Below are 25,340 nucleotides of genomic sequence, written 5' to 3'. Positions count from 1 at the left end.
CTGAGTAGATCTGATTAGGATTACACTCTTACAGAGCAACCCAACTCAGGGGAAACTGGCATAAATTGTGCTGGATTAGAAAAAGCCGGCATAAAGTTCTACCACATCCAATTGCCACTCAGGAGCCTTTGGGTTGGCTGAATGCTGGCTCAGCTGAGTTGCACACAGAAAGTAAAAGCCTGCTCTCCCAAATATTCCTAACCAGAGAGTAAGCCCTTTCCACTGACTACTATTGCAATAGACTGACCTTTATCCTAGCGTAACTTTTGCTTGGATTGGGACCTGTAGGAGCCCTCCAAACATGAGCTGGACATAGCCTAAGTCCCCTCACCTCAGCCCTTCCCCTGACACCCCCCCCAACACACCCATTTTTCAGGCCTTAAGCCAGCTCTACTTGCACCAGTCTTGGCTGAGCCGGCTGGGACCCGGCTGAGCCAAGCTAAGGGATTTATGCTTGGCATAGCTTGGCTGAGCTGGGACCCAGCTGGTTAAGCTGGAAATCCGTCGCATCCAACTTCCCTCAGCCCAGTGTAAATGCAAGTTGGACTGCGTCCTTAAAGAGTAGCTACATCCTGAATGTGAATCCTCAGAACAGAAGGTAAGTGGTCTTGACACTTTACTTGTAGAGTATTAGTGATTTTAAAAAATCAAATGCTGAATTTATACTATGCATTATACAATAAGGAGAGGAAAAACCACAGCAGGCCATGTGTATGGGTTATAAAAGCCCTTTTATAAAGCCATTTTTAAACAAAACCAAAAAAGTTTACAAAAGAAAATAAGATACATAAGAAATGAGGGGGACACAATTCCAACATGCTGAACAATAAAGGGTTCTTTTCCATGTTCTCTTTTAATACAAAATACAAGCCAAGGATACACATACTTAAAACAGAGATCAGGATCAGATATGCAGTCCTGGGAACCCTTCAATAAAAAGCAAAGCAGGGGTTGTTATTTTTTTTTTTAATTGCAAGTACATACAGAGACTGGAATATGTAAAATTAAGTAGCACAAAAGACCATCACACAATTCTACCAATGCATGTTGCATCTATAATTCACGAACATGGTCAACAACGTCATGTTCACTTCGACCCCCCCTTTTAAAAAAAAATGCATTTTTAAATAAAGCATTAATGTTACATTCAAACTGAACTTCTAGTACCATGCTGCAGATTTCATTGTCAAGGGACTGACAACCCTATTGGCTATTAATATGACTGGTGACCTTGGCATCCTGTTTAGCAATATTCCTTCAAATAACTGACTAATAGGTAGAGCATTTTAGTCAGCAGTTTGTTGTTCAAAGCCACAAACAATCCCAGGAGAGTCTGAGAACCAACAGGGTAGTGAATACCCTAGACAAATATCCACTGCATTCCATTTCACCAACTCCTAGCTGATGCTAAGGGCAGTTGACCCATTTGGAGTCTTTTTACCTCTTTATATTTGAGAATAGCTCAGGGTTTTACTGTGACATGTTCCTGGTAAACAAATTATGTAATTCTCTTATATACAACTTTTGTAATAATTGTTTCTGCAGGAAAAGTAAAGTTCACAAATTTCTAACACACACATTAAGTTGTCAGACGGACACCCATACACACACACACACACACACACGTGCATTCAGTCCCACTCACACAAGATACTTGAAGGGGTTTTCATGTCATTGTGGCTTAAGCACGTTTGCGTATTGTTTTGCCCCAAACCCCCATTCTCCCCTATAAAAAATCCCTCCCCAGATATAGAAAGCATATGCACAATGGTATCTTGCAGTCACACCAAGCATGTTCAACTGATGGAACCATTCCATTTTCTACAGTTTTGTACAGGGGCAGGTGGGGCAACAGGTTTTCCCAACAGTGGGCAAGACAGCATACAGTGAATGCTTTAATAGACTTGAAAGGCGAAACTTCTGCTTTAATGGTTAGTACTAGAGAACAAAGTGTGAGTTACCCAGGGAAGCAGAAGATCGAAATGAGAATGGGGGAAAGGAGGAATACCCAAGGCAACTGTCAGCTTAGTGAATTATGGGCCCTTAAATTATTACAGGTATACCCATGCCCAGTTTCTGCTTTGTGCATTTCACTCATGGCAGACTATGACACACAAACACAAGAAGGGATTCACTATCCAGCTTCCATTTGGGCCCAAGATCCCACAAATTATTTGTTCCAAATGCAGCCCAAGGAGAAGGGGAGAGGAAAGACATAAGGGTTATTAAATTTCAGTAACAGGTGAACCCAAGTCCCACACAGAGCCTATTCAATGAATATTTGAAGGGGGGGGGAGGGAAAGAGTCAAATCTCCCCCACAAAATACTAATGTCACTTCCCAAATAGCTAAAATCATGGGAATCTATTTCCTTTTATTTTATAAAATCATGTGCCAACATTATAGTTTGTTATAAAAAATAAACACTCCACAGTAAAATTACATAAAGCAAAAGCACCGATTTCTACAGCTCATAAGCTTCCAGCATGTTATGGCTCTTTCCCTTCCCCACCTCCACTCCTTAGTTTAGCTGTTTGTTGTACTTCGGGTAATGCTTTAAAATCAGTTTTAAAAAGTATTTTCAATCCACATAATTAACAATTTCAGTAGCTGGTGCAGGCATATCATGAATGAGTATATTCAGCATCTGCATCACATCAACCCTATTAATGATTCCAAAAGGGTTTACAGACCACTTGAATGTATATACATTTCCCCATTTCTTCTAATATATTTAGACATTATTTTTACGTTAAATTAAACCGATCACTATGCCCCTGGACTGAAGTTTGATTAATCTAAAAGATTACATTGAAAATAAAAGCCATCGCAAAGGGTATATACTCTGATATTCACCTTTAAGGTATGCAGACTGTTTCTTCAGCACCATAACAACCAATACTTGGTTAAGCCCAAAAGGTAAGCTGCAAATGCCCTTTCAGACCCTTACTGAAATTATTTATACCCTTACTGCTCTCACAATTACTTGCAAAGCTATAACTTAGATACACTGAACACATTTGTTTTTGGTTTCCAGCAAATTTGAAAGAAATTTAATTAAGCTACAATATTAAATAACCTGCCATTCCCAGGAAGCAACTGATGTAAGAGTGACTAACGCACACTAGACTATACTGATTTGTTTTTCTGGCAATACTTGTTCCATCAAGCAAAGTAGTGAACTGATACGGCTATCGCATCCCTAGAATAATACACTCAAAAGCAATACACACAGAGAACAAAAGTGAATTTTGTAAAATAGAATAAAAAGTTTAAAATATTGACATTATTTTGCTACTTATATGGACTGCAGGGGGAAAAACCTTCCATCTCTGGACTATTTAAAGAATGCGGGAGATCAAGCAGTTAAGTGTTTTCAGGGTATTCTAAAGGATTTGCTTCCAGGGAGAGATACGCAAAACCCAATACAAGCACAGCATATAGAGTTTGGGTTTTCAGATTCAAGGAAAAGCAGCCTGTTCTACATCATGTACAATATCTGATACACAGAACTGTTTAAAACAATTCAAGGGGATAACTGGTTCAAATAACTGGAGAAGAAAAAACAGCCTTAATGACTTTTCAACATCTACTATATACCATGGAATCTGTTAAAGAAAGTATGCTAAGAAAAAAATACATACTTTTCAAAATAAGCGAATCAGCAGCAGAAATATATTTGGACACCAATATGCAGCTGGCTGACCACAACAGGAGGTAATCTTTTAAAAACTTGTACATTTGGTGCAGCCAAATGGGACTAGATCACCAAAGGTTTCACTTGTAGTATGGGATAAGACTACCACTTTGGACTCAACACTCTGAACAGCAATATAATCTTCATGCCCACAGCATCCAGGTCACAACATTTAAGCCAGCCTTTCCTAATCAGATGTTACTGGACTATAATTCCCATCATTCCTGACCAGTGGCCATGCTGGCTGGGGCTGATGGGAGTTGGGGACCCAAAGGTTGGAAAAGGCTGATTTAAGCCTTGGATAAACTGTCAAATATGTGTTGAGCTGGACTGGCTTCTGTCTAAGGAAGATCTCAAGGTATTTTCACTTTCAAGATATTGTTCAAAAATATGCAAGACAACATAAAAACTGTCACATCAAGCCAGGATGAATGTGTTCCTTCACTAACCCCCCCCCAAAATGTATAGTGGAAGTCATTTAGATATGAATAGAGCTACTATAAATAACAGAACAGTCTGCAGAAGCCAGGGTTTGAAAATACATACCTATGTCTGGTGCGTGTATGCATGTATGTGAGAGGGGGAAAAAACGCCATGTTATTTCACTGCTTTTACATTCTTTGCTTAGCTTTCCAATACTAGTCAGGCAGTCCTGGTCCTTGAACAGGATGCTCGTTAATTGCATCCACTAGGTTTTCAACCATCTTATAGTGTAGATGTAGACGTTAAAGGATCTGGTTTCAGAACACTAACACTCAAACTCAATTTGCAAAGAGATTGTGGTTGAAGTGTATATTACAGCTGTACAAGATGAAAAATGTAAAGTAGATGGCACTCCAACTCACGTTAAATACTGCCATTTCTCTATTTGGGACTGAAAAACAAAATCCATCTTATGTTTAAATTGGCAATACTGACACACTGGTGAAAACTTGCTAAAAGACTACTTACACACCCTTCTCTAAAATATATAGTGCACTGGTGCAATATCCTACTTTTGTGATGCATCATTTTTGGTACATCCTTCATGTCTTTAAGTTCACACCCTGTTCCTCACTTGTCCTAGGTATATAATCTCTTCTAACCAGAGGATAACTAAGATCTGGCAGTGGAGCAGCAATCACCCAGCAGGAAGGTGGGGAAAACTAAACTAAGCAATGGAGTGGATGGTTAAGGGCAAAGTTAACTTTTTGTTGGTGGAAGCTGTATAGTCTTATGTTTGAGGATCTCAAGGAAAGGAAACACTTAAGCCACGACCCACAGGTTGAAAAAGAGACTGTGCTATTATGGAAAGTCATTTTATATTTCTAAAGGAAAACCATGTTTTCAAAATAGTTGTTTCAGCTTCCAAAATCTACCTGAAACCAAGCTTTAAATTTTATGCAAAGCTTCAAAGCGCTTTAAGAAGACGTAAATTTCAAAACTAACAAGTCAGACAAACGTGAATGCAGTTCAGCCAACTGGAATGCTATCCTTGCCAAGAAGCAATGGTGTCTATGGCATGAATAGGTAGGGCCTTTCAGAAGACTGAAATACAGAACAGACCAAATGGTCATTAAAATTACCTTGGCCATTAAAAATAGCCTATGGAACCCCAAACTTTCAGAATATTGGAACTTAAAACCCTTGATGGATTTCAAAATAATTCATATACTAAGGATACATTTATGTCAAAGGAAATGCACTGTGCAATAATATTCTTGTTTTGGATTCAATTAAGCAACAGTTGCCTTAGAAGAATTTTTGCACTTTGGAAAACCTATACTATTTGTTATCTATGATCTCCAAGGTCAGCCTCAACCTTATTGCTTTATGACTGCAGTAAGCCTTCAAAAATATATCTTTAGTAAGCTGTAAATTTAAATCTAAATGGCTTTCAGATTTGGTTGGGGAGAACAGAATGGCCAGTGCAGACTGTGACATTAAAACATTATTGTGTAAAGGTTCTCTTTAAAAAAGAAGAAAGTACTGTACTATTAAAACAGCTAAAGTAAAGGTGGCATTCACAGCCCATGAGTCAAGCCACAACCAAAACCATGTTCTACCCCCTAAGTATATTCTCTTTTCCTTACTCTCTCTCTCAAAAAGTTTCTCTCCCACACCACTATTTAATCTTCACCAGAGGGTACTTCATCTTCAGACCCTTCATCCCCAGATTTGTCTGGAGGAGGGCTAACTGATTTCTTCTTTTCTGGAGGGCTTTCAGGCTCTTCATCATCATCTTTTGGGGATGGGGTCTTTTCTTTTGATGTCTTTGAAGCTGTGGGACGGCCTCCCTTCCCTTTGCCCTTCACTGGACTGGGTGTAACTAAAGGAAGAAAAGGACCAAAATGTATCAAAGAATCTTAAGATATATGTGTTTGAATAAACATGAGCAGACTCTGGGCACGTATTTCATATTTATGCAGTTTTTTCCCTTTCTTTACATTGCTATCTAGCAATGTATGAATGTGAGCTTCACAATACTCCTGAATGCAGCTTAAATTGCTACAAGATGATGCCCTAATAAGAACAGTTATTTAACAAAAGTCTATAATACAAATGCACATGAGCGAATGCATCAATTCTAAAATTCTCCATCAACATAAAGGTTAATGGTTAGGAGCACTATCTCCTTCTTTCTTCTAGAAGCATCATACATTTGATGTTTAAAGGAATGTGACAGTAAGGCATACCTGTGATCCAAATAATTATTTAGATAATGTAATCCAAGTCACCAAATAAAAGTTTCTGCCCACTGACCTTGCACTTTTCTAAAGGCAAGGTTTAACCAAATGAGTATTTTTGTTTTCAAGATGTATGTACCTCTGGGTACACTTGGACCTGTGTCAAGACTCACCATTTTAGGCTGCACACACACTAACCCATTTGTAGCACAAAAATGTAGTTTGTCTCAGTCCAGAATTGTTTATGTTCGTCCTCAACATGGTGCTTTCAATCAAGATTGATTCTAGATCCTGTTTCCCACAAGGGTGGGTGAGGTTACTTGATGCGATTTGAAAACCTTTCCCTTGATTACGTTATCCACACCTTTTCCTCCCTTCATCACATGCCCCAGGTTAATGAAGAAGGAAGTGGTAATCATGATCTTGGTATATGCCCACCCACAAGATCATTGGGCAGATGTGGATGCAACCCCCACTGCCAGGACCACCTACATCTGTTTTCAAATGGACACTGTGGGGTAAAGCAAAATCAATCTGCAATGAGCTCCCCCCCCCCCGAATGAAACCAGTTTCTCAAGAAGTGCTTTTCAGGGGCAACCAATATGCAACAGATCTACATTGTATGTGGACTACATTTTAAAAAAGCAATATTCTCCATTGATTCTAGAATAAAATGCCATGTGTACACAGTCTTACTTTCATTTCTAATGGAACAAACGGAACTATACATTGGGATTGGTAGGCAAGAACATCACCTGTTTTAATCAGCACTGGCAAGTGATCTGAACACAATACTGGCAACCAAGAAGTTATCGAATCCCATCTTGATACAGCCACTAGTTTCTTTGAAATCAGCTCTACCACATTATAGATTGTCACGTATGTTATTATGAATAAAATACTAGTTGAAAATGATTTGATTCATATTCTTTAAGCACAAGAGATGAAGAGCTGAGAAAACACAAGCACTTGTAAGAAAATTTCCATAATGTCATTCCTACCAGGTGCAAAGGGGAAGCAAGCTGAGCTCACCTGTAGCCTTTAGCCTTGGTTTAGGCATTTTCTTTTCTTTTCTTTCTGGTTTGGATTTCTTAGCCACTTTTTTGTTCTTCTTTTTTGAACTGCCATAGTCACTATCATCATCATCTTCCACAAGGAAGTCTTCATCGCTGCCAGAATCTTCTGTGCAGAGAGAGAGGAATGAAATGTCTCTAAGAAGTGCTGTCCTTGTTCACTTGGAAGAGAGACAGAATGAGGGAGAAAGTCTGGTAGGTTGATCAAGGGATAGGAGTCAGCATTCTTGGCTTCTACATCCTGTAACAAACTTCCTAGAACTTGGAGAAATCACGACTTCTGTGCCTTAGTATTTCCTCATGTAAATCTGCTTTATGACTGGTTACAAGCAGCATAATTATTTAAAAGAGCAGTGGCATAGGCAATTTTCTCCCTCAAGAGCAAATTACATGTAGACTCAGCCTGACCATTTCCTATGCCAGCTGCTGTAGGTTCTACATCAATGCCCTTCCCAGCCTATGTCATGACTGTTCTCTTGTTCAATATGGTCTTCCATCTTGTAGCAAGCTGTAGAAGTGCCCTCTGAAGCAAACACCAGTAACTTATTATATATGGGACAGCAGTAACTTACTGCTTCCTATAACAGACTTCCAGGTTTTGAATCCAGATGTCCATGATTCTAGTTCATCAGTTCACTGGGTTTCTCTTGTTTATTTGCACATCATTTAGATCAAGTGTCTGTCAATTTACACAACAGGCAAGTTAAAAAGCAGAATCTGAGGTGTAGGATTTTACTACATATTGGTTTTTAATTTGGTTAACACTGACCATGAACACAAGGGGATTTGAGGCCCTTTAATGTCTCATGAAGCCAGGTAGGATGGTATTTGTAATCAAAATGGCCTGTTCAGTTTTGTTGTCCAGTGCTGAAGATAAAACAGTGACGAATATGGCAAGTTTGTATTTTAACAAAAGAAATATTGGCTAAAAGCTCTCCACATGTCCTAAAAGATGTTGCACTTTGAACGCGAGGGACAGGGCTTTTTTCCTTCCCTCTTTGTTGTCAACAGCCAAGCTGGACATCAAGAACACTAACAAAGAAGTGCATTCAATGCTCAAGACGTAGAAACATCAGGTTTGCCTGTCTTGGCAGCTTAGCCTGGACAGTGCATCAAGCATGAAAGTAATTTGTCAAGCTCATTTCTATCCTACATTTGCCTGCCCCATTCAGTATCACTTACTTTCCTGAAATGATGCCTCCTCTTCTTCCTGATCTTCCTCCTCACTGCCCACATCATCCATTAGCATTTCTCGTTGCTTGGAAGCAGCTTTGGATGCTGCCTGTCGCTGCTGACGCACATTTTTGTGGTCTTCTCTCTCATCCTCACTGTCCTCTGTTATAAAGTCACCAAAGAACACTGAAGATGGGCAGTATAATACACAATTCCAAATCCCAACCCTGGCCAACTAGCAGTGGAGCATTACTGAGCAGCTTAACCTGCTCCAGGCAAAACTCAACTCAATGCTACACCTGCCTAAAGCTGGCACAGCGATTCAATGCCACCAAGTGGCAGCAGTGGAGCTGGCCCAGAATCCAGCCACTCCCTGGAATGTTCTGTTTTGGGGCTTTCCGTGGGCACTTTGGCAGGTGGAACAGGGAGCTCCAACAGGGAGAAGTGATGACAACATAACCCTGTGAATCAAGGGTTTGGATCACAGCCTAAAAAAGTCACTGCTGGATGTTTTAGTGCAAATCCATCGGCTGAAAAAATAGGGTAAATGGAATAGGCCAGAGAATACGGAATAAAATTAATGTATTCTTCAAAGTGTCTCAAACAAAGAAACATGTTCAGAACTAGTTCAAGTTTTACTTGACTAGTCTTCCATCCGCACACCTAATATAAATGGTGACTTACATATGATAAGTTGGCTAATTTCATTAAGAAATACAGACTCCCTACGTTTTCCTTAAAAAGCATTACCTGAAATTGTTTATACAAGATTTTATGCAGACGACAACATGTATTATTAAAGCTGCAGTCCTAGCCCCACTTACCAAGGAGTTAGCCCCACTGAATTCACTAGGATTTACTTCTGAGTAGACATGGTTAGGATTGCACTGTTAGGTATTAACTGAATCCATATATACAAATATATTGCAGGAAAGTGGAGTTCAATATAAGCCTGGTTGCACATAACGTTAAACACAGACTACTGCTAAACACAGGGGCAGGGACCTTTTTACAGCCTGAGGGCCATATTTCCTTCTGGGGAGCCACATGCCAGTGGTGGGAGGGGATTAGAGACAAAAGTGGGTGGGGCAGTGGATGCAACTTTTATTTTTGTATACTAATTTCGCTAAGAGCAGAACATCTCAGCGGTGCTTTAAATGTTGCGGCCGACTGGCTCAGCAGACAACAGGTGATCCTGGGGGAATGGAAGCTTCACCCCACGGTGTTCAGCCAGGCAAAGCACTCAAGGAGGAAGTGGAGTAGGACTGATGAGAGGTGTAGCCTGTGGACAGACTTTGGCCTAGGAGGTGTCATATGGGCTAGATAAAAAAGCTTGGAGGAACACATTTGGCCTGTAGGCCTGAGATATCCCATTCCTAGTTTAATGTGCCTTGATTTACATTGTTTTTACCTGCAGTCCTCTTCCTAGATTTAGAAGTTGCTCTTTTGTTCTTGTCAGGTTTCACTTTTTTTCCTTTTTTATTCTTTTGAGAACTCTCATAGTCACTATCAGCTTTGCCATCATCTGCTCCTAAGTCATCCTCACTCCCAAAATCTTCATCTGAGGAAAAAGTTGCGATAAAATTATCCTTAGATAGTCATCTACTGCAGGAAAACACAGAAGGGCTAAACTATTCCAGGCTTTTTCTGCTAGAGACCAATGAGTGGGTGCAGAACAAAAGGAAAACAATTTTTATTTATTTATTTGATTTATATCCAGCCCTTTCTCCCAGCAGGAGCCCAGGGCAGCAAACAAAAGCACTAAAAACACTTTAAAACATCATAAAAACAGACTTCAAAATACATTAAAACACAATTTGATACTGTTACAGATAATTTAGAGTAGAACACATTAAGGATTTCAGACAGAAGCAATGGTAAGGCAGTGAACTGATATTCTAGTCTAGATGCCATTAGTGTCAAGTTTGTTGGTTATCTATATGGAAACAGATGTGTAACTAACCTGCTGAGTGAGAATCATTTCTTTTTGTCTTAATGTCTTTTTCTGAATCCTCACTGTAAAAAAGAAAAATAGCAGATCGAATTCAAGTACCATCACAAAGATTATTTTGATATTGATGTGTTCTGAGATGAGAGTGGTGAAGGAGGAAAGCAGCTAGGTTGTATCATCTAAACAGAAAGAGCTGACTGAATTTCTTAATTCTTTGGGGTTTATTACCTCCTCCAGTAATAAAGAGGTACATCAGTCTAAACATAGCTTTAAGACAACAAGCAATTCTGCTTAATTGTTGAGACAAGTTTAGTGCTTCCCAAGTTGCAGGGAAGGAGGATTCTGAAGGAGACAATCCAAATTTTAATTATAAAATCTGCATACCAAGGGTATGAGCCTTTGAAGTTCAAACTACACCCACTTTCTAAATAAGGACTGATATACAAGGAAAGATAATTAGGGTAAAATCCAATGCTGCTGTTCTGCTCAAAGGATGCATTTTGAGCCTGCACAGCAGAGGTAGCCAACCTTTTTAGACCAGATGGCACATTTCAAATTCTGAGAGCGAGCTGGGAGCACCAGTCACAAAATGGCTGCTTTAGGGGTGTGGCACAACACAAAATGGCTGCCATGGGGGCATGCCATAACACAAAATTACAGAGCAGTCATAGTAAAGTTTTCCCCATAATTGTATTTCCATACTAGAAAGGGCTTGACCTGTTGAATTTTTGCCTGCCACACAGCTGTTAAAGGCACAAAAACACTGTTCTTCCCCAGTGCCAACCCTAAACCAAAGCTTAGGCAGCCATCCTGAGTCCACTTACCTGGAAGTAAGCCCCATTAAATACAAAGGTACTTAGTTCTGAGTAGACATGTATATCATTGTACTACAAGTTAACTATCCAGTGAATTCTTAATGAGCCCCTGGTCTTTAGCTATTGCAAAGCAGAAGGCTTCATCCACATTTATTGTGTAGTAGTATTTGCACCTGATCCCGGGTGAACCTAGCACAGCAAAGATGCATCCTGGTTGCTTGGGAAAAAGGAAGGGCAAACTATAGAGATTCCAAGGACTAGGAAAAAAACAGAAGCTGCAAAGGTGTATGAAAAGAAGGGCGAAACAGCAGCTCTTTAGGACCCCAAGGATTCCTATTGGTTGGAGTCCAAACAACTCACTATCAATCACAGCTTATTGGCCAATAAGACTGACAGGCAGGAGCAGACAGGCTGGCTCATTTAACAGAAATAACTTAGAAAGGTACCTGCACATTTTACTCCATAACTTTCTTTCTAAGAGGGTTAGAGACTTACTTTTAAAAAAAATGAAAGCTCCGATTCTGGGCTACCTGCTGGGAGTGCCAATTAATGTCTTTGTGGGCACCATAGCACCCATGAGCAATGGGTTGGCGACTCCTGCTGTGGAGGTAACCGCTGGCATAAGAGATGGGAAAGCAAATTCCCCCAATTCCCTCCTTTTTCCTGTGCCACCTTCCACGATGTCCTGCCTTTCATAGACCCATTAATACTTACAGCCTATATGGTATTACTCTGAAGAGCTGTTCCAGTTGCCTAACTTTAATACATTTTCGTATCTAAATACCACTGACCAAGTATTTTATGCATTATTATTATTATGTATTATATTTATTCATAAAAAGTGTCTCAAAGTGATAAATAAGATACAAATAAAGACGAAAGAGATTAAAACCACATTTGTCTTGTTCAAGCTTATTATGTTTAAACCAATATAAGTTCACCAAAAAAATCTCCAAAACATCTTAACTGCAGCAGTCCCCAGGGATTTCCCATCCAGAGAAACTTGTTAACACCCCTCCCCCCCACACACACACAGTTCACCCCTCTGGCTGTCAGTGCACTACAACTGACTCATAGGTTTTAAACAGGTAAGCAGGCCAGTAATTTACTTGCAAGGCTGTCCTAACAGTTCTAAACAATGCTGGGACAACAGTAAGGACAGTACTGTGATACATAACTTATCAATTGTGGCTTATCCATCAAGTTCACATATATCTCAAAGTTCTGTGTTCCAGTTTAGGATAGGAACACTTCAAAGAAATGCTGTTATGTCACAGCTGTATCAGGTGCCCATCCTACAACTTTTGGCTGACCCTGATAGCCAATCCAAGTTTGTTGGCGCTAGGACCTGCTCTCTCCCCCTCCCCAGGCAAAGTGTGCAGTCTAGTACAATCCCCAATACCCTCCCAGCTCCTAAAAGTTCCAAAATTCATCTCAGAGGAAAGGCAAGAATTCCAGAATAGGAGAACCATGCCTTTTTGAAAAATTGTGCAAGTTCAGATACTATTATTTAAACACACTTACAGTATATTGCCCCATACATATTTGTCAGGGAGCACTTCTGTAAAACATTTATTTTCTAATGATCCAAACTAAGCCAGGAAAATATACAGATCCTGAACTTAACACTATCTATATAACAAACTTAACTACTAGGGATCTTGCTTACCTATCCTCCTGAGAATTCTTTCCAGACCGCCTCTTATTTTTTGCTTCCCTTGGTGATGAACGAATTTTCTTGGCTGGAGGGGCGGAATCTCTGCCATATTCCTCATCTACATTGTTAAGTGGAATAAAACAGGTTTACCGGATAGGCTTGCCAGTTAGAATAATTAAATGGTATAACCTTGGAAAGTTAGCACTAAGTGTAGCATCCTTCTAAAATGGCATGAAACAACTGAACACTGGAGCAGAAGTGTTGAAATCCCAGTCATCTTTTAGTTAGGATTTGATGGCTCCCCATTATGATGATTTGTTTTGATCATTTGGCTGTTTTTTGTAGTTTGGATATGGAATGCAAGTGAGGCCTATATAGGGAGCAATTAATAAGTATGGCAAGTTTTTGAAATAAACTTTATTTAAATTAGGGGAAGGGATATAGCTCGGTACTGGAGTATGTGCTTTGAATGCAGAAGGTCCCAGGTTTAATCCCTGGCATCTCCAGGTAGAGCTGGGAGATAACCCTGCCTAACATCCTGAAGAGCTACTGCCAGTCAGTGCAGACAATTCTGCACAAGATGAACCAATGGTCTTACTCAGAATAAAGCTAACTCATATATAGACGTCATTAAAACCCTAGTTAAAGCTCAACTGCATAGCTATTAGGGTCATCAGGATGAGTTCAACAGAAAGATGTAGGGCAGTATTCAACTTAACTTTTTGTGCTAGTATGAGAAATTCCAGTCTCCTCCCCCTACGTGCCATCTTCAGATCTGCTCCAGAAGGTTGGGGAAACCCCCAGAACAGATTTAAGTGGTATGCAGGGGGAGACTGATCGTCGTGGAAGGAAAAATCCTTGGGCTGATGGAACCATAGCACTACGTTGAATATAACCCATATACACCTATGAAGGAATTATGAGATGGCTATTGGATGGTTCAGTAGCCTCTCATCTTAACTTCTCAGTTTCTCTGTCTGGCAAACTACAGCAGGCTGTTTGGTTTACATTCCGTGCTACAGAAGGCAGAGTAGTGACCAGTTCTTTCAATTGTTTTTATAACTTTTATACCTTTTTTCCACCCAAATGAACAGTAATCTCATACAATGGATTTCTAAGACTATCATTATTGCTCCCAGTGTGAAGAATAATAACAACAGACAGGTCTCCCTTATATCTTGCCCACTGCTACCAATCTACTCCAACCTGAAGTCACGGCAGACTGCTAGATGTGGTACGTTCTAGGACGCTCAGTTCACAACAGCAATGGCAAGACACAATAGGCTTGGTCAGTGCCCTGTGTAAATCAGGTGTACACTCCACAATCCACTGCAATGCACAGGGGTTCCACAATAGACAAGATGCTGTAGAATGTTCTCAAAAGAAAGCAGATAATTGCCTGGGGGGTTCCAGAACTCTTGCCAGACATAGGTAGTGAATCCTGCCATATCACACTAAAGAACTGAGCCAATATCCTCTGAGTGGAGGGAGGCAGGGAAGTGTTTCCTGGAGGAGCAACAATGAACCTGTTGAAGGGTGGGGCATAACAAGTAATAAAAAAAGAGGGTAGAAACGGAAATATGCATTGTCATAAAGATTTTGCACTCTATGCCTTCTGCCATAGCCTTCCTGTCATAATGACTATTTTGCTGGGGTATGTTTTTGTTTTTTAAAATAAAGATAGTAAATGACTAATTCAAAAACCTGAACTACAATAGTTAGAGCTCAACAGACACACAAACAGCAGGCTGGCTTTAAATGCCCTGGTAAGTTATTGTTGTTTCTAGATTGATGTAGATCTTGCATAAGTGATTACAGAATTGAATAGCCAACAAAACAAAATTAGAAACATAGGACAGCACCATATTTTGTTTTCATTAATTACCATCATAACAGCTTCATTCAGCAGACAGTAGCAACAGTATGCCTGCTTTCCAAGAAATGATGAAAAAATCTTGTAGAGGTTCCAGAAAACTTTATAATTCACTTGGAGTAGGCCAAGAAGGAAGAGAGCCTCAGAAGTATAACAATTAAAAAGTCACATCCTAAAACTAGTTGAGCAAACTAGCAACTCCCACAGATCCATTCAAGATAGTGCATCAGCATCACTCCTTGCTAAAACATTATTTTTACTGTCTGGTTGAATACACATACACAAATTGGAAGCACCCTTGGTCTTTCAAGCATTTGTTGGCCACCACTTTCAATAGCTGCCAAAGACTGTCTACATTTTTGTCTAGGAAAAAGTTACCTGCATCATCTGATTCCTGGAACTGGGAGTAGTCCACAACTTTTCTGTTCCTAGGAGGAAATAAATTATATACATTACACAAATTTAAGCAGACTGAAATGTTGTAGCATCTACAGTTTTAAAAACAGGGACTCTTTCAAATAGATTTTAAAGTATATTAAAAGCTCTAGTTATATACAAAATGCATAGACAGAGATGGCCCATTTTCCAGAGATTTTGACTACTCAAAAATGGATTGTACAACTGACTAGTCAAATAACAGGTCAAGGATTTTAAAGCACCAACTTTATTAAAACAAAACATATTTTGGCTTTTCCCAAACTACCATAATTTAGTATCTTACTCATTTACACTTTCATTTCTTTCAACAGCTGTTTTTTTAGATCCAAGTTGACTCCCTCACACATGTTTTATGGGACATCCAGATGACATGGATAAGATAAACCCTGGTTCCTGCAGCAAGCAAGGAATTACGGGCAGTTCCAGGCAGTGGCCTTTGCAACTGATGACTCGTGTCCTTGTTCAGAGATGCCTGAAACTATAGGAAATGGCCAAAGAGGCTTTGTAGTGTTACTAGGTTTGCTCCCAATGCTTTCATACTTCCAGATTAGACAACAGAGGGCTCAGCTTTACCCCTCCTCCAAAACATAGGTGTGTGTGTATATGTAGAGGTAAGTCGCTCTTGAGTTGACAGTTCCAACCTGTATCACCAGATCATAACTTTAATGTTGGGGTTCAGGGCTGGCTGCAAAGGAATCAGTCCATTCAGTCCCCAATCTGCACAGCATGGAGAAAGGGAAGAGTGTATGTACATGCATACATATATACACGATTTGAAAGTTTTGTTTTTCCTTGTTAAGGACAGGGCAGATATTGGTCCCTCTGGTCTATTTATTTATACCATGCTCTACACCAAGGCCTCAGAATGACTTACAGCAGTTTTTCTAAATGCCAACAGTTCCAGCTTCAAAGGGCATACAATCCAAGGATTGATTCTCCTCTTCCCACCTACCTCTTGCTTTCTTAACTAAAAGTCTTTAAACTATTTCTACCTTTCTGTTCATACGGAATAGTCTTGGTGGATTTCTGGAAAAGGAACTAGAAAGAACACCAAGGGGAAATTTGGATTTTCCAAAAAGAAATCTATTAATAATAAATTGGAGGCTGTTCTTGTAAACGAACTCAAGTTATTATGTCTACTGCTTTAAGAGAAAAGGATTTTAATATGTGTATAACTGATACTTAAGCCCGCTAAACTAAGCAAAATTAATCAAATAATAAATGACTGAAGTTGGAAATGTGCACCTTCTGGGGAAAATGATCTTCATATGTGGTGGGGATGCTTTAAAAGCAGACCTACCAGGAACATGCTGCAAAGAGTATATAAAAAATTGCTATGTATATATTATTGATAACATCATCAAGAATTCTGGGGTATACTGATGATGTAATTTCACTACAAAACTATTTCAACGAACTGATTCTAATTATCACAGCTCAGAAAGAGTTCACCCAAGGTCCACAAATTAAGAACAGTTGAACAGTGTGGATCACATTTTATATGGCAAATCACACAGATCTAGCATGGTTTAAAAATGGCAAGGAAGGATTAATTACCACTGGAAGATTTATTTTAAGTGAATTTTTTGGAACTTGAATTGCCAACAGAACTTAACAATGGATGTATTACGTTTCTGTGGAGGACCACTTAAGATCACGAACTGAAATTTAAGAATTCCTGAATGCTCTGGTATCTGGGGGAGTTTCTAATGGATGGAGCCTGCAATTCTGCTAAGGCTCTCAACTTGCTGTGGAATGGTGAGATGAGGAGGGCCATCAACACAATAGCTCCTGAGGTTCTTCTCTAGCATGGTGGAACTAGGCAGCCGCTTGGTTTACTGAGGAACTACGTGTGGTGAAACAAGTCAAGAGAGGGCTAGCCCAGTGGTCCCAAACTCCCCCCCCCATGGACCACTTCAAAATTGCTGATTGTCTTGGCAGACCACTTAATAGTTTTTCTTCCTCTTGTAGCAATTGCTAGGTGTCGTATGGTTTTTAATTGTATTTTTATTGCTTCTTTTAATTTTTATGCTGTATTTTATTGTATTACAATTTGCATTCTATATCATTCAAATTGTAATACAATGCAATACAATATAAAACAAAAGATGCAAAAATACAATTAAAAATCAATATTAATATGAACATGCCACAGTCCACCTGAACCACTGGTGGTCCACAGACCAGTTTGGGAACCTCTGGGCTAGCGGATAAGTGGCATAAAATTCACTCTGAAACCAACTGAGCACTTGCTAGGGAATATAATCACATCTATCAAGTAGCAGTCAGGGGAGCTAAGAGGAGCATCCTCTTGCATCCTCAAGTAGCTGCCCAGCTGAGCTTTTCCATTTAGTCCAGATGCTTGTCAACCCAAACATGGAAGATGAACCTCTGGAGTACACAGAGGCCAACTGTGAATAATCTGCCCAATGCTTAAGAGGGCAAATGTTATAGTGAACTGGATACCACAGCTCTTCCTCTTCCTTATGGGATCATTTTCAATTTATGCGGCCTGATTAGGTGGGCAGGATACTTGTAGTTTTCTGTCTGACCAACTGCCATCTGGATCCCTGCTCATCCTGGTGAAAGCCAGTCAGCGGTGTGTGACTAGTTGGGTTCAGGGTGTGATAAACACTTCATTGTGGGATGGGGTAATGTCTGCAGTCCTGAAAGAAGCAACAGTGCGTCTACTTCTTAATAAGCCAACCCTGGACCCAATGGAATGAATCAACTATTGACTGGTTGTTAATACTCCATTTTTTGTAAGGTGGTGGAGAGGGTCATGGAGGTTTCTGGAGGAGATGGATTATCAAAATCCATTTCAATCTGGATTCAGGCTTGGTTTTGGGACTGCATCAAGCCTTGGTTGCCCTTATGGATTATTACCTTTATCGGGAAAGAGACAGGGTGACTGCAACAATCTCTCAGCAGCTTTTGATACCATTGACCATGGTATCCTGCTAGACCACCTCTATGGGATGGCATCAACGGCACTGTGCTACAGTGGCCCTAGTCCCACCTGCAAGGTGGTGTCCAGGGAGTAGCATTTGGAGACTACTCCTTGGGCTATTGGCAATTATGTTATGAGGCCCACAGGGCAGCATTTTGTCCCCAGTGCTATGCAATATCTATGATACCCAACTCTTTACATCTGATTCAGGAGAGGCTGCAAGAGTCCAGGACTGGTGCCTCAATGCAGTGGTGGACTGGATGATGACTGACCAATAAGCTGTGTCTGAATCCTCTGAAGACAGATTTTGTGGGTTAGTGGTTCTTGGATCCAGGCGATAGGCCAGTTGCCTGTCCTGGATGCGGTTACATCCCCTCTGAAGGAGAAGGTACACAGTTTGGGGATACTCCTTGAGCCATCGTTGTTACTTGAGGCACAGGTGGCCTCTGTTGCTAGGAATGTCTTTCCTTTTATCAGTTTCAGCTAGTACATCAACTATGGCCATTCCTGGATAGGAATAACCTGACCACTGCAACCTCATGACTGGATTACTGCAATACACTGTATATGGGGCTACCCTTGGGTCTCGTCCAGAAGCTTCAGCTAGTGCAGAATGCTGCAGCTACACTGGTGATAGGAACAGACTACCACCAACACATGACGCCGGGTTATAAGGTCTGCATGAGCTTCCTGTCTGCTACCAAACCAGATTCAAGGTTCTTGTACTAGTGTACAAAGCTCTGAATAACTTAGGCCCTGTACTTCAATTCTATTTTAATTGTATATTTTTGTATGTTTCTTTACCTATGCGTAGTTTTTATTTGTAAGCCGCCCTGAGGGTTCCAGTTTTGGAAAAAGGGCGGGGTAAAAATAAAGATTTATTCATTCATTCATACTTTACTCTGTACATGCCAAGGTCACAAGCACGGCTCATGTCAATGACGAATCGTGGCTTCAATGTGGGGCCAATTCTATGAAACTCCCTCCCACTAGAAGTTAGACAGGTGCCATCTCTGCTGAGTTTCAGATGCCTGTTTAAAAGTTTTATTTCAGGAGGTCTTTGCATCATGAATGCTTGCTTCTTCGATGTTTTGAATTTTCTGATTTGTTTATTTTTTTGTGATTTTAAATTACTGAGGTTTTGTATATGGTATATTTTTATTGCTGTAAGCCACTTTGAGACTTAGATGGTAAAAAGTGGGGTACAAATTTAAAATAAATCAGTAATTTCTGACGTTTAGGGTATGTGAATTATTACCATTCTTATTTCTGTAGAGTGAGTGTGAGTATACACAGAGAGAGTGAGTTTATTTATTTAAAGGAGGCATTATAGGAACCAGACCAATACACACTATTTCTTTATTAGTGGCTAATTCTGGTAATGTTGATTCCCAAGGTGAAATGTGAATTCTTGATTTTCAAATTCAAAACAAAGGTTGACTTTCCAATTTAAAAAACCAGACAAAAAACACACACCATTAAAATAGTTCATTTTGATTTTTGTATATGCATGCACATACACTGGGCTGCATCCAGAGAAAAGTGTGCAGAAACAGACTTCCCAGTTCCCTCCTATCCCTAGCAGCCCCTCCAAAGTCCCCTCTCAAGAACAGTGTAACAGAGAGGTATGGGGAATTGCAAAAATAAGACAGGGGCAACTTTCACAAGGACCCCCTTGTCCCTGCACCACAGCCCTATTAAACAGAGTCCCCTGGCCCTCACGAAGTAGACTGTTTTCAGTGGGCTGGGGGAATGGGAGAGCAGATCGAAGAGACATCAGCCAGCTCCTTTCCATGCACTTCTCTATGGATCCAATTTATTGTCTATATTTTTTCTCAAAAGTTAAACTGTATAATTACTTGAACATGTAATTGTAATGGTAAAGAACATTAGATGAATATAGCAATTGGACATGATGAAGAAAATGAAGTTTAAAATATGTAACACATAGCTGTAAAACTTGCAACTAATCACCAGCAGTACCTACTAAAGCAAAGAATTGCATAGTAATTCCCTTGACAATCTTTAAATTATGTACTGTGAAAGGCAGTTTGAATTAGACAATATTCATTCATGCATTCTGTCCACTGCACCAACACATCATGACAAACTCTGTACTCCAGATTTCTGTTATCTGCATGTCAGTTACAGAGAAACAGATTACTTCAAAACTTGCAATTGGAATGGGACTCGGGGGCATCAGAACATGCTGCATACTTGATTCACAGCACTTCCAACCCATATTTGTTGATGTAGGGTACTCTAGAACAGCACAATTAAGCATTTATCCAGACTATGGATGATGGTTCATCCATATTTTGAAAATGAAGAGCCTTGCTGTTGGTGGCAATGCTTCCAGTTTTCCTGTTTAGAAGAACAAGCAATTCCCTGCTGTATCAACTGAGTACGTTTCCTTCACATTGTACATTCTGCACACAAATTTTCCTGTTGATGTGATGGTTTGGTCTGTGAGCTCACCTTGTCCCAAATTATCAAGGAGGTGATTGTTCTCACCACAGACCTTACAACTTGATTGTTTGGTGTGATTTGATATGTTTGATGTTGTGTCACACCCAGTCAATGCATGAAAAAGATAGCACTGCTGAACCTCTATGTAGTGTGTGAAATACTTCATTGCTGGGTATGTATGACTTTTGTGCAACATTCCAGATATCAACCACAGGCTTCTACACCACAAATAATGAAAATGAGATACCAACAACAGAAGAAAATCAGTCTCTAAGACACAGCTATATTGAATTGACTTTCTATAACATGTAACTCCAGCCTTTTTATATGCCTCTTAACGTGTTGACTTGAGGAATTATATCAGTTGTTATATTTGATTATTTAACTTTTACTGCAAAAAAATTGCCAGCAATTATTTTCTTATGATGGTATATTGAAAATCAGTTCTTCAGATGAAAAGCTTACAAGATTAGTAGGGGTCTATAACAGTTGTCTAGTCTTGGTAGCAAGCCAAAAATTGGTTGCCAAAGTAATCCTGTACCTCTCCTAACACCTCAGCTGATGCTCTCAAGTGAGCAGCACCCAAGGAAGCCTGACATCTTTTCTTGCTCCAGGAAAACATCAGCTTTATTATAATTTAGTGTCATGAAATGTGGCTACTTAAAACACTTACTGAAATTTGGCTACTTGTGTAATATGCTTATTGCCCAAGGCAGGCCACTTCTCAACTATGGTCTGCCTTGTGGAGTAAGTGCTCCCAATTCTTTGATCACACCACTTGGAACAGAGTGCAACCCAATTCACTGTGCTTTCGTATCTTCCTTCTGATGACTCAATAGGCACAATCCTGAGAAACTGGACATTATCTTCTTCAGCTTTATCAGTGTCATCCTTCAGAACAGTCTGCTTACCTAGCAGTGGGCATGGTATAGTAACATATGGTTTGAAAGAAGCAGTAATTAAACTTCTGCTGGAAAAAAAATCATAATTCAATCCTGCCTTGTAGATAATACTTGCTTGTCTCTAAGACCCAAAGTAGACATAACATGAACTATGCCTTTGTATTTAATGTGCAGATTTTAAAAAATGCACACCACATCAGTTTGGTGGGCTGACAATTAATGGAATCAAAGCAGGCATGGGTTCTCCAGGATAACAGATCACAGTATTAAGGGTAGTGAAGTAAACTTTAAACAGATTAAACACAATAAGTGGTAACTACATCCATCCAATTCAAAGTGCCTTCACAAAGGACCAAAACTCAATACAAACATAAAAAGGTCATTGATGTTATCAACAATGCACAGGTAAGCCAAACACCAAGACTACTACTGTTTTTGGATGCAGCAAAGGCATTTGACATGGTAGAATGGAAGGATTTATAATAGCATCTATATTTTGAACCTGGACTAAGGCTATTTATACATTACTCAGTCAGAATCTCAGAAAATGGGATTTCATAAGTAATTTGCTTCTTAAAAATGGCACAAGAAAGGGTGTATTATATTCCCAACTGCTGTTTGCCCCTGCAGTTGAACCACCTGGCATTGCAATTCATAGCACTCCTGAAATAAGTGGTGTTCTGGCATATTTATCTCAAATCAACATTTTATAATATTCTGATAATGTGATGTTATCCAAGGAGCAACTTCACCATTATTCCAGTTAACAGAAAAAAATTGACTTAAACTGCAATTCTAATCTCACTTACACAGGAGCAGATTTCACTGAATTCAAAGGACTTACATCTGAGTACACATGGTTACAATCATACTGTTATTCACAATCAGTCTATGTATGACAAGGTCTATACAACAACAAATTATGGGAAATACAGTACACAAGCATCCACAAGGTTTGGCTGGTCTTCGCAGTCAAGCTAAAACTTAAGATCACCTCTTTGCCTGCTGGCTGGGTTGCTCTGCGGTGAGACAGCCCCCTGACACTTTCCTGCAGGAAAAGGGGGAAGGAAGCACGCTGCCTTGGCTACTACTTGGTCTGAGGCACTCTTGGGGGAAGCAGTCCTGAGGAAGTAAGGCAGTCAGTGTGCTGCACAAGTGAGGCAGTAGCAGAGGCTGCACACCAGGCCAGCCACTACTGAGGTATGCCTCTGTCCAAGCAAGGTGGTAGCAACTAAGGCTGCACCTATCCACCCATCAAGCATCTACAGGAGGAAGCAAATACACTGGCATCAACAGCAGGGTGCCAAACACAACTTACTTGCAAAGAGATACATGATGTTTTTATAAAACTACATTTCCCACCCTTTGCCCATAGTTAAGGTCTGTGTTCATATCCTATGATTTTTACATCTTTACTGTACTATTTGTGAAGTAATCAAATAGCAACAAGAAAAAAAGAATTCTAGATCCTTTCTGGACAATACTAACAGTGCATCTCTAGATATATCTACTCAGAATGAAGTCAACTGATTACAATGGCCCCTACTCCCAGGTATAAGACTGCAGTTTAAACAGCACAACATACATCTAACCAGAAATAAATCCCATTCAGTGCAATGGACCTTACTCTCGGGCAAGCGGATACAGGTTTGCAGCCTAAAGCAACCAACAAAGTGAAACTAGACAGCAATACAGTAACTATAACAAATGTCTATCAGGCCAAAGAGGGAAGAAGCTAGATATTCTACTGCCCAAGGGCTCACAAAAGCCTAGAGATAGCCCTGCTCCTGCATTTTACCACCCTCTGGGGAGACGGGTTCAAATCCCCAGTAAGCTATAATGCTCATTGGGCCAGTCACTCACTCTCAACCTAACCTGCCTCAAAGTATTGTTGTGAAAATATATGGGGGGAAGGGAACCCTCCAATGCTATCCTCAGTTCTTAGGAGGAAGAATAGGATATACACGCAATAATGATTCAAATGCAAAGATCATTAAGCATACCAAGTTCTTCCTTCACAGGCTTACTATCGTCCACTGAGAGCACAACAAGAAGCGTAGAATCAAGGCATTTCACGCCTATTTCTTAAATCAAGCCACTTCTGCAAGAAACGTCATTCTCCTCGCTGCCCTCCCGAAATGCACGACATAAAAACACGCACGCCTCCCCACTAGGCTCTACGAACTCTTCCCCCTTGACAGGAAGCTCCTTCCCCGAGCTGATGTACTAGCAATACCGTACGGAGAAACACAGAAAACGCACGTCTTCCCTCCAGGACGTAACTCAGAACACGGAGGCGTAGTAACGGTGTGTCTGTCCACTCATTGTTCCAGAGGGGAAACGCATATGGCTCTTTTAGCCAATGACGCCTGAGACATGCGACGTGCACAAATTAAGCTTCGGACACAACCACATCTTTCCCTCCTTCCCCCGCAGAGATGCGGACTTTGCTTGCGCTAACCTTCAGGGGCAGCATTGCATCCTGTAGGAAGGGACCTGCAGGGCGGCGGCGGCGGGCGATAGTCCCCCTACTGCCGAGGAGTAGCACGCTGCATGCCTGCGCACACGCCCCTCCCCTCTCCCGCCATAACCCTACTCCAGGCCGTCTCTCCTCCCTCGCGTGGGACGGGGCCCAGTCCACTTGCTTCTTCGCTAAACGGCCATGAGTGACCTTAAGAGAGGGAAAGCCGACAGAGCCCCGGGCCTTTCTCCATTCGCAAAAAGACTCACCTGACGGGCCTAGACATCTTGGCTGGTTAAACTGAGGCCCTGAGGCGGGCAATGGTGACTAAGGAGACAAAATAACCGAGCAGGGTCGGCGCCGTTCTCGCTCGCCCTCCCTCCCGGGGGGCGTCACTCCCCGGGTCCAGCGACTCAGGCCGCCGCGCTGCACCCCAGACCTGGCTCTCGTACACCGTCAATCGCCACCACTCGCAACTCCCCCCTGCAAAATGGTCGCACTTCGTCCAGTAGAGGGGATGCGCCGAGTTGAGAGGGCGGTGCAACCTACATAGCTGGCATCTCCTCCCTCTTGTTCTCATTGGCCGCCTCGCGGCATTGCCGTGCCCCATTGGTCTGTTCGAACAATCATGGAAGAGATGCCCCACCTCCTCTCCTGCGAGCGGGAGGAGTGAAGGCCGCGGATGGGAGCTCCTCGCTAAAGCTAATATGAGAGCGGACAGCCGACAACAGCCAAAAAAACCTGGCAGGGTTTCACGAGGACAGATTCGTCAGCAGCCCGCTTCGATTCTTAACCTACTATTCAACATTCTAGTCCCCGGTCGGACTCGAGAGAATTAGCATTGATGTTTATTTATTTGTCGTATTGGAAACAATAGGCTTCAAGCCAAACAGCAGATTCGATCAGAAAGGCTAGACTACGTTTTTGGAGGGAAAGGAGAATGAGATCCAGTCCCATCCCACGAATTTGTGACACCTATCGCGATACTTTCATAATTAATAGTTATGCGCCTTTAGGGTTGCTTAACGCTGGCAATTGTTCTAAGGCCAGAAGGAGAAGATGTCCTCTCTTCCCCCTCCCCCTTCTCGACCTCTTTCTTCCCACCTTTCACTGCTTTTACTGCCATTAGAGACGGTGCTTTGTGCCGTCTCTCGTTCCCTACTGTTGGTTTGCTGCTGCATTTTACTCGTGTCTCCCTCCTCCCCTGGCTGATGCT

At 41.0% G+C, this 25,340-nt stretch overlaps 1 protein-coding gene across 3 annotated transcripts; it reads right to left on the bottom strand.

Annotated features, from left to right (window-relative positions):
* Window positions 1–712: 712 nt before the first annotated feature.
* On the bottom strand, window positions 713–24,665 carry NUCKS1 (nuclear casein kinase and cyclin dependent kinase substrate 1). 3 transcript variants are annotated; one of them, XM_061632136.1, is made up of 8 exons: window positions 24,394–24,665; window positions 15,283–15,332; window positions 13,044–13,149; window positions 10,572–10,624; window positions 10,020–10,169; window positions 8,618–8,770; window positions 7,395–7,544; window positions 713–6,004 (listed from the first exon to the last, which is right to left on the bottom strand). In XM_061632136.1, the coding sequence occupies exons 1-8, from the start codon at window positions 24,408–24,410 to the stop codon at window positions 5,805–5,807; spliced, it is 879 nt and encodes a 292-aa protein (XP_061488120.1). In that variant the 5' UTR covers window positions 24,411–24,665; the 3' UTR covers window positions 713–5,804. The 3 variants fall into 3 exon arrangements, with proteins under 3 accessions (XP_061488120.1, XP_061488122.1, XP_061488123.1); XM_061632138.1 differs by having other exon boundaries at window positions 7,395–7,541; XM_061632139.1 differs by lacking the exon at window positions 7,395–7,544.
* Window positions 24,666–25,340: the final 675 nt, after the last annotated feature.

This window comes from Rhineura floridana, chromosome 6, assembly GCF_030035675.1.
Source record: "Rhineura floridana isolate rRhiFlo1 chromosome 6, rRhiFlo1.hap2, whole genome shotgun sequence".
In the NCBI taxonomy this organism is placed as follows: Eukaryota; Metazoa; Chordata; class Lepidosauria; order Squamata; family Rhineuridae; genus Rhineura; species Rhineura floridana.
This window is presented reverse-complemented; position numbering and strand designations above follow the sequence as displayed.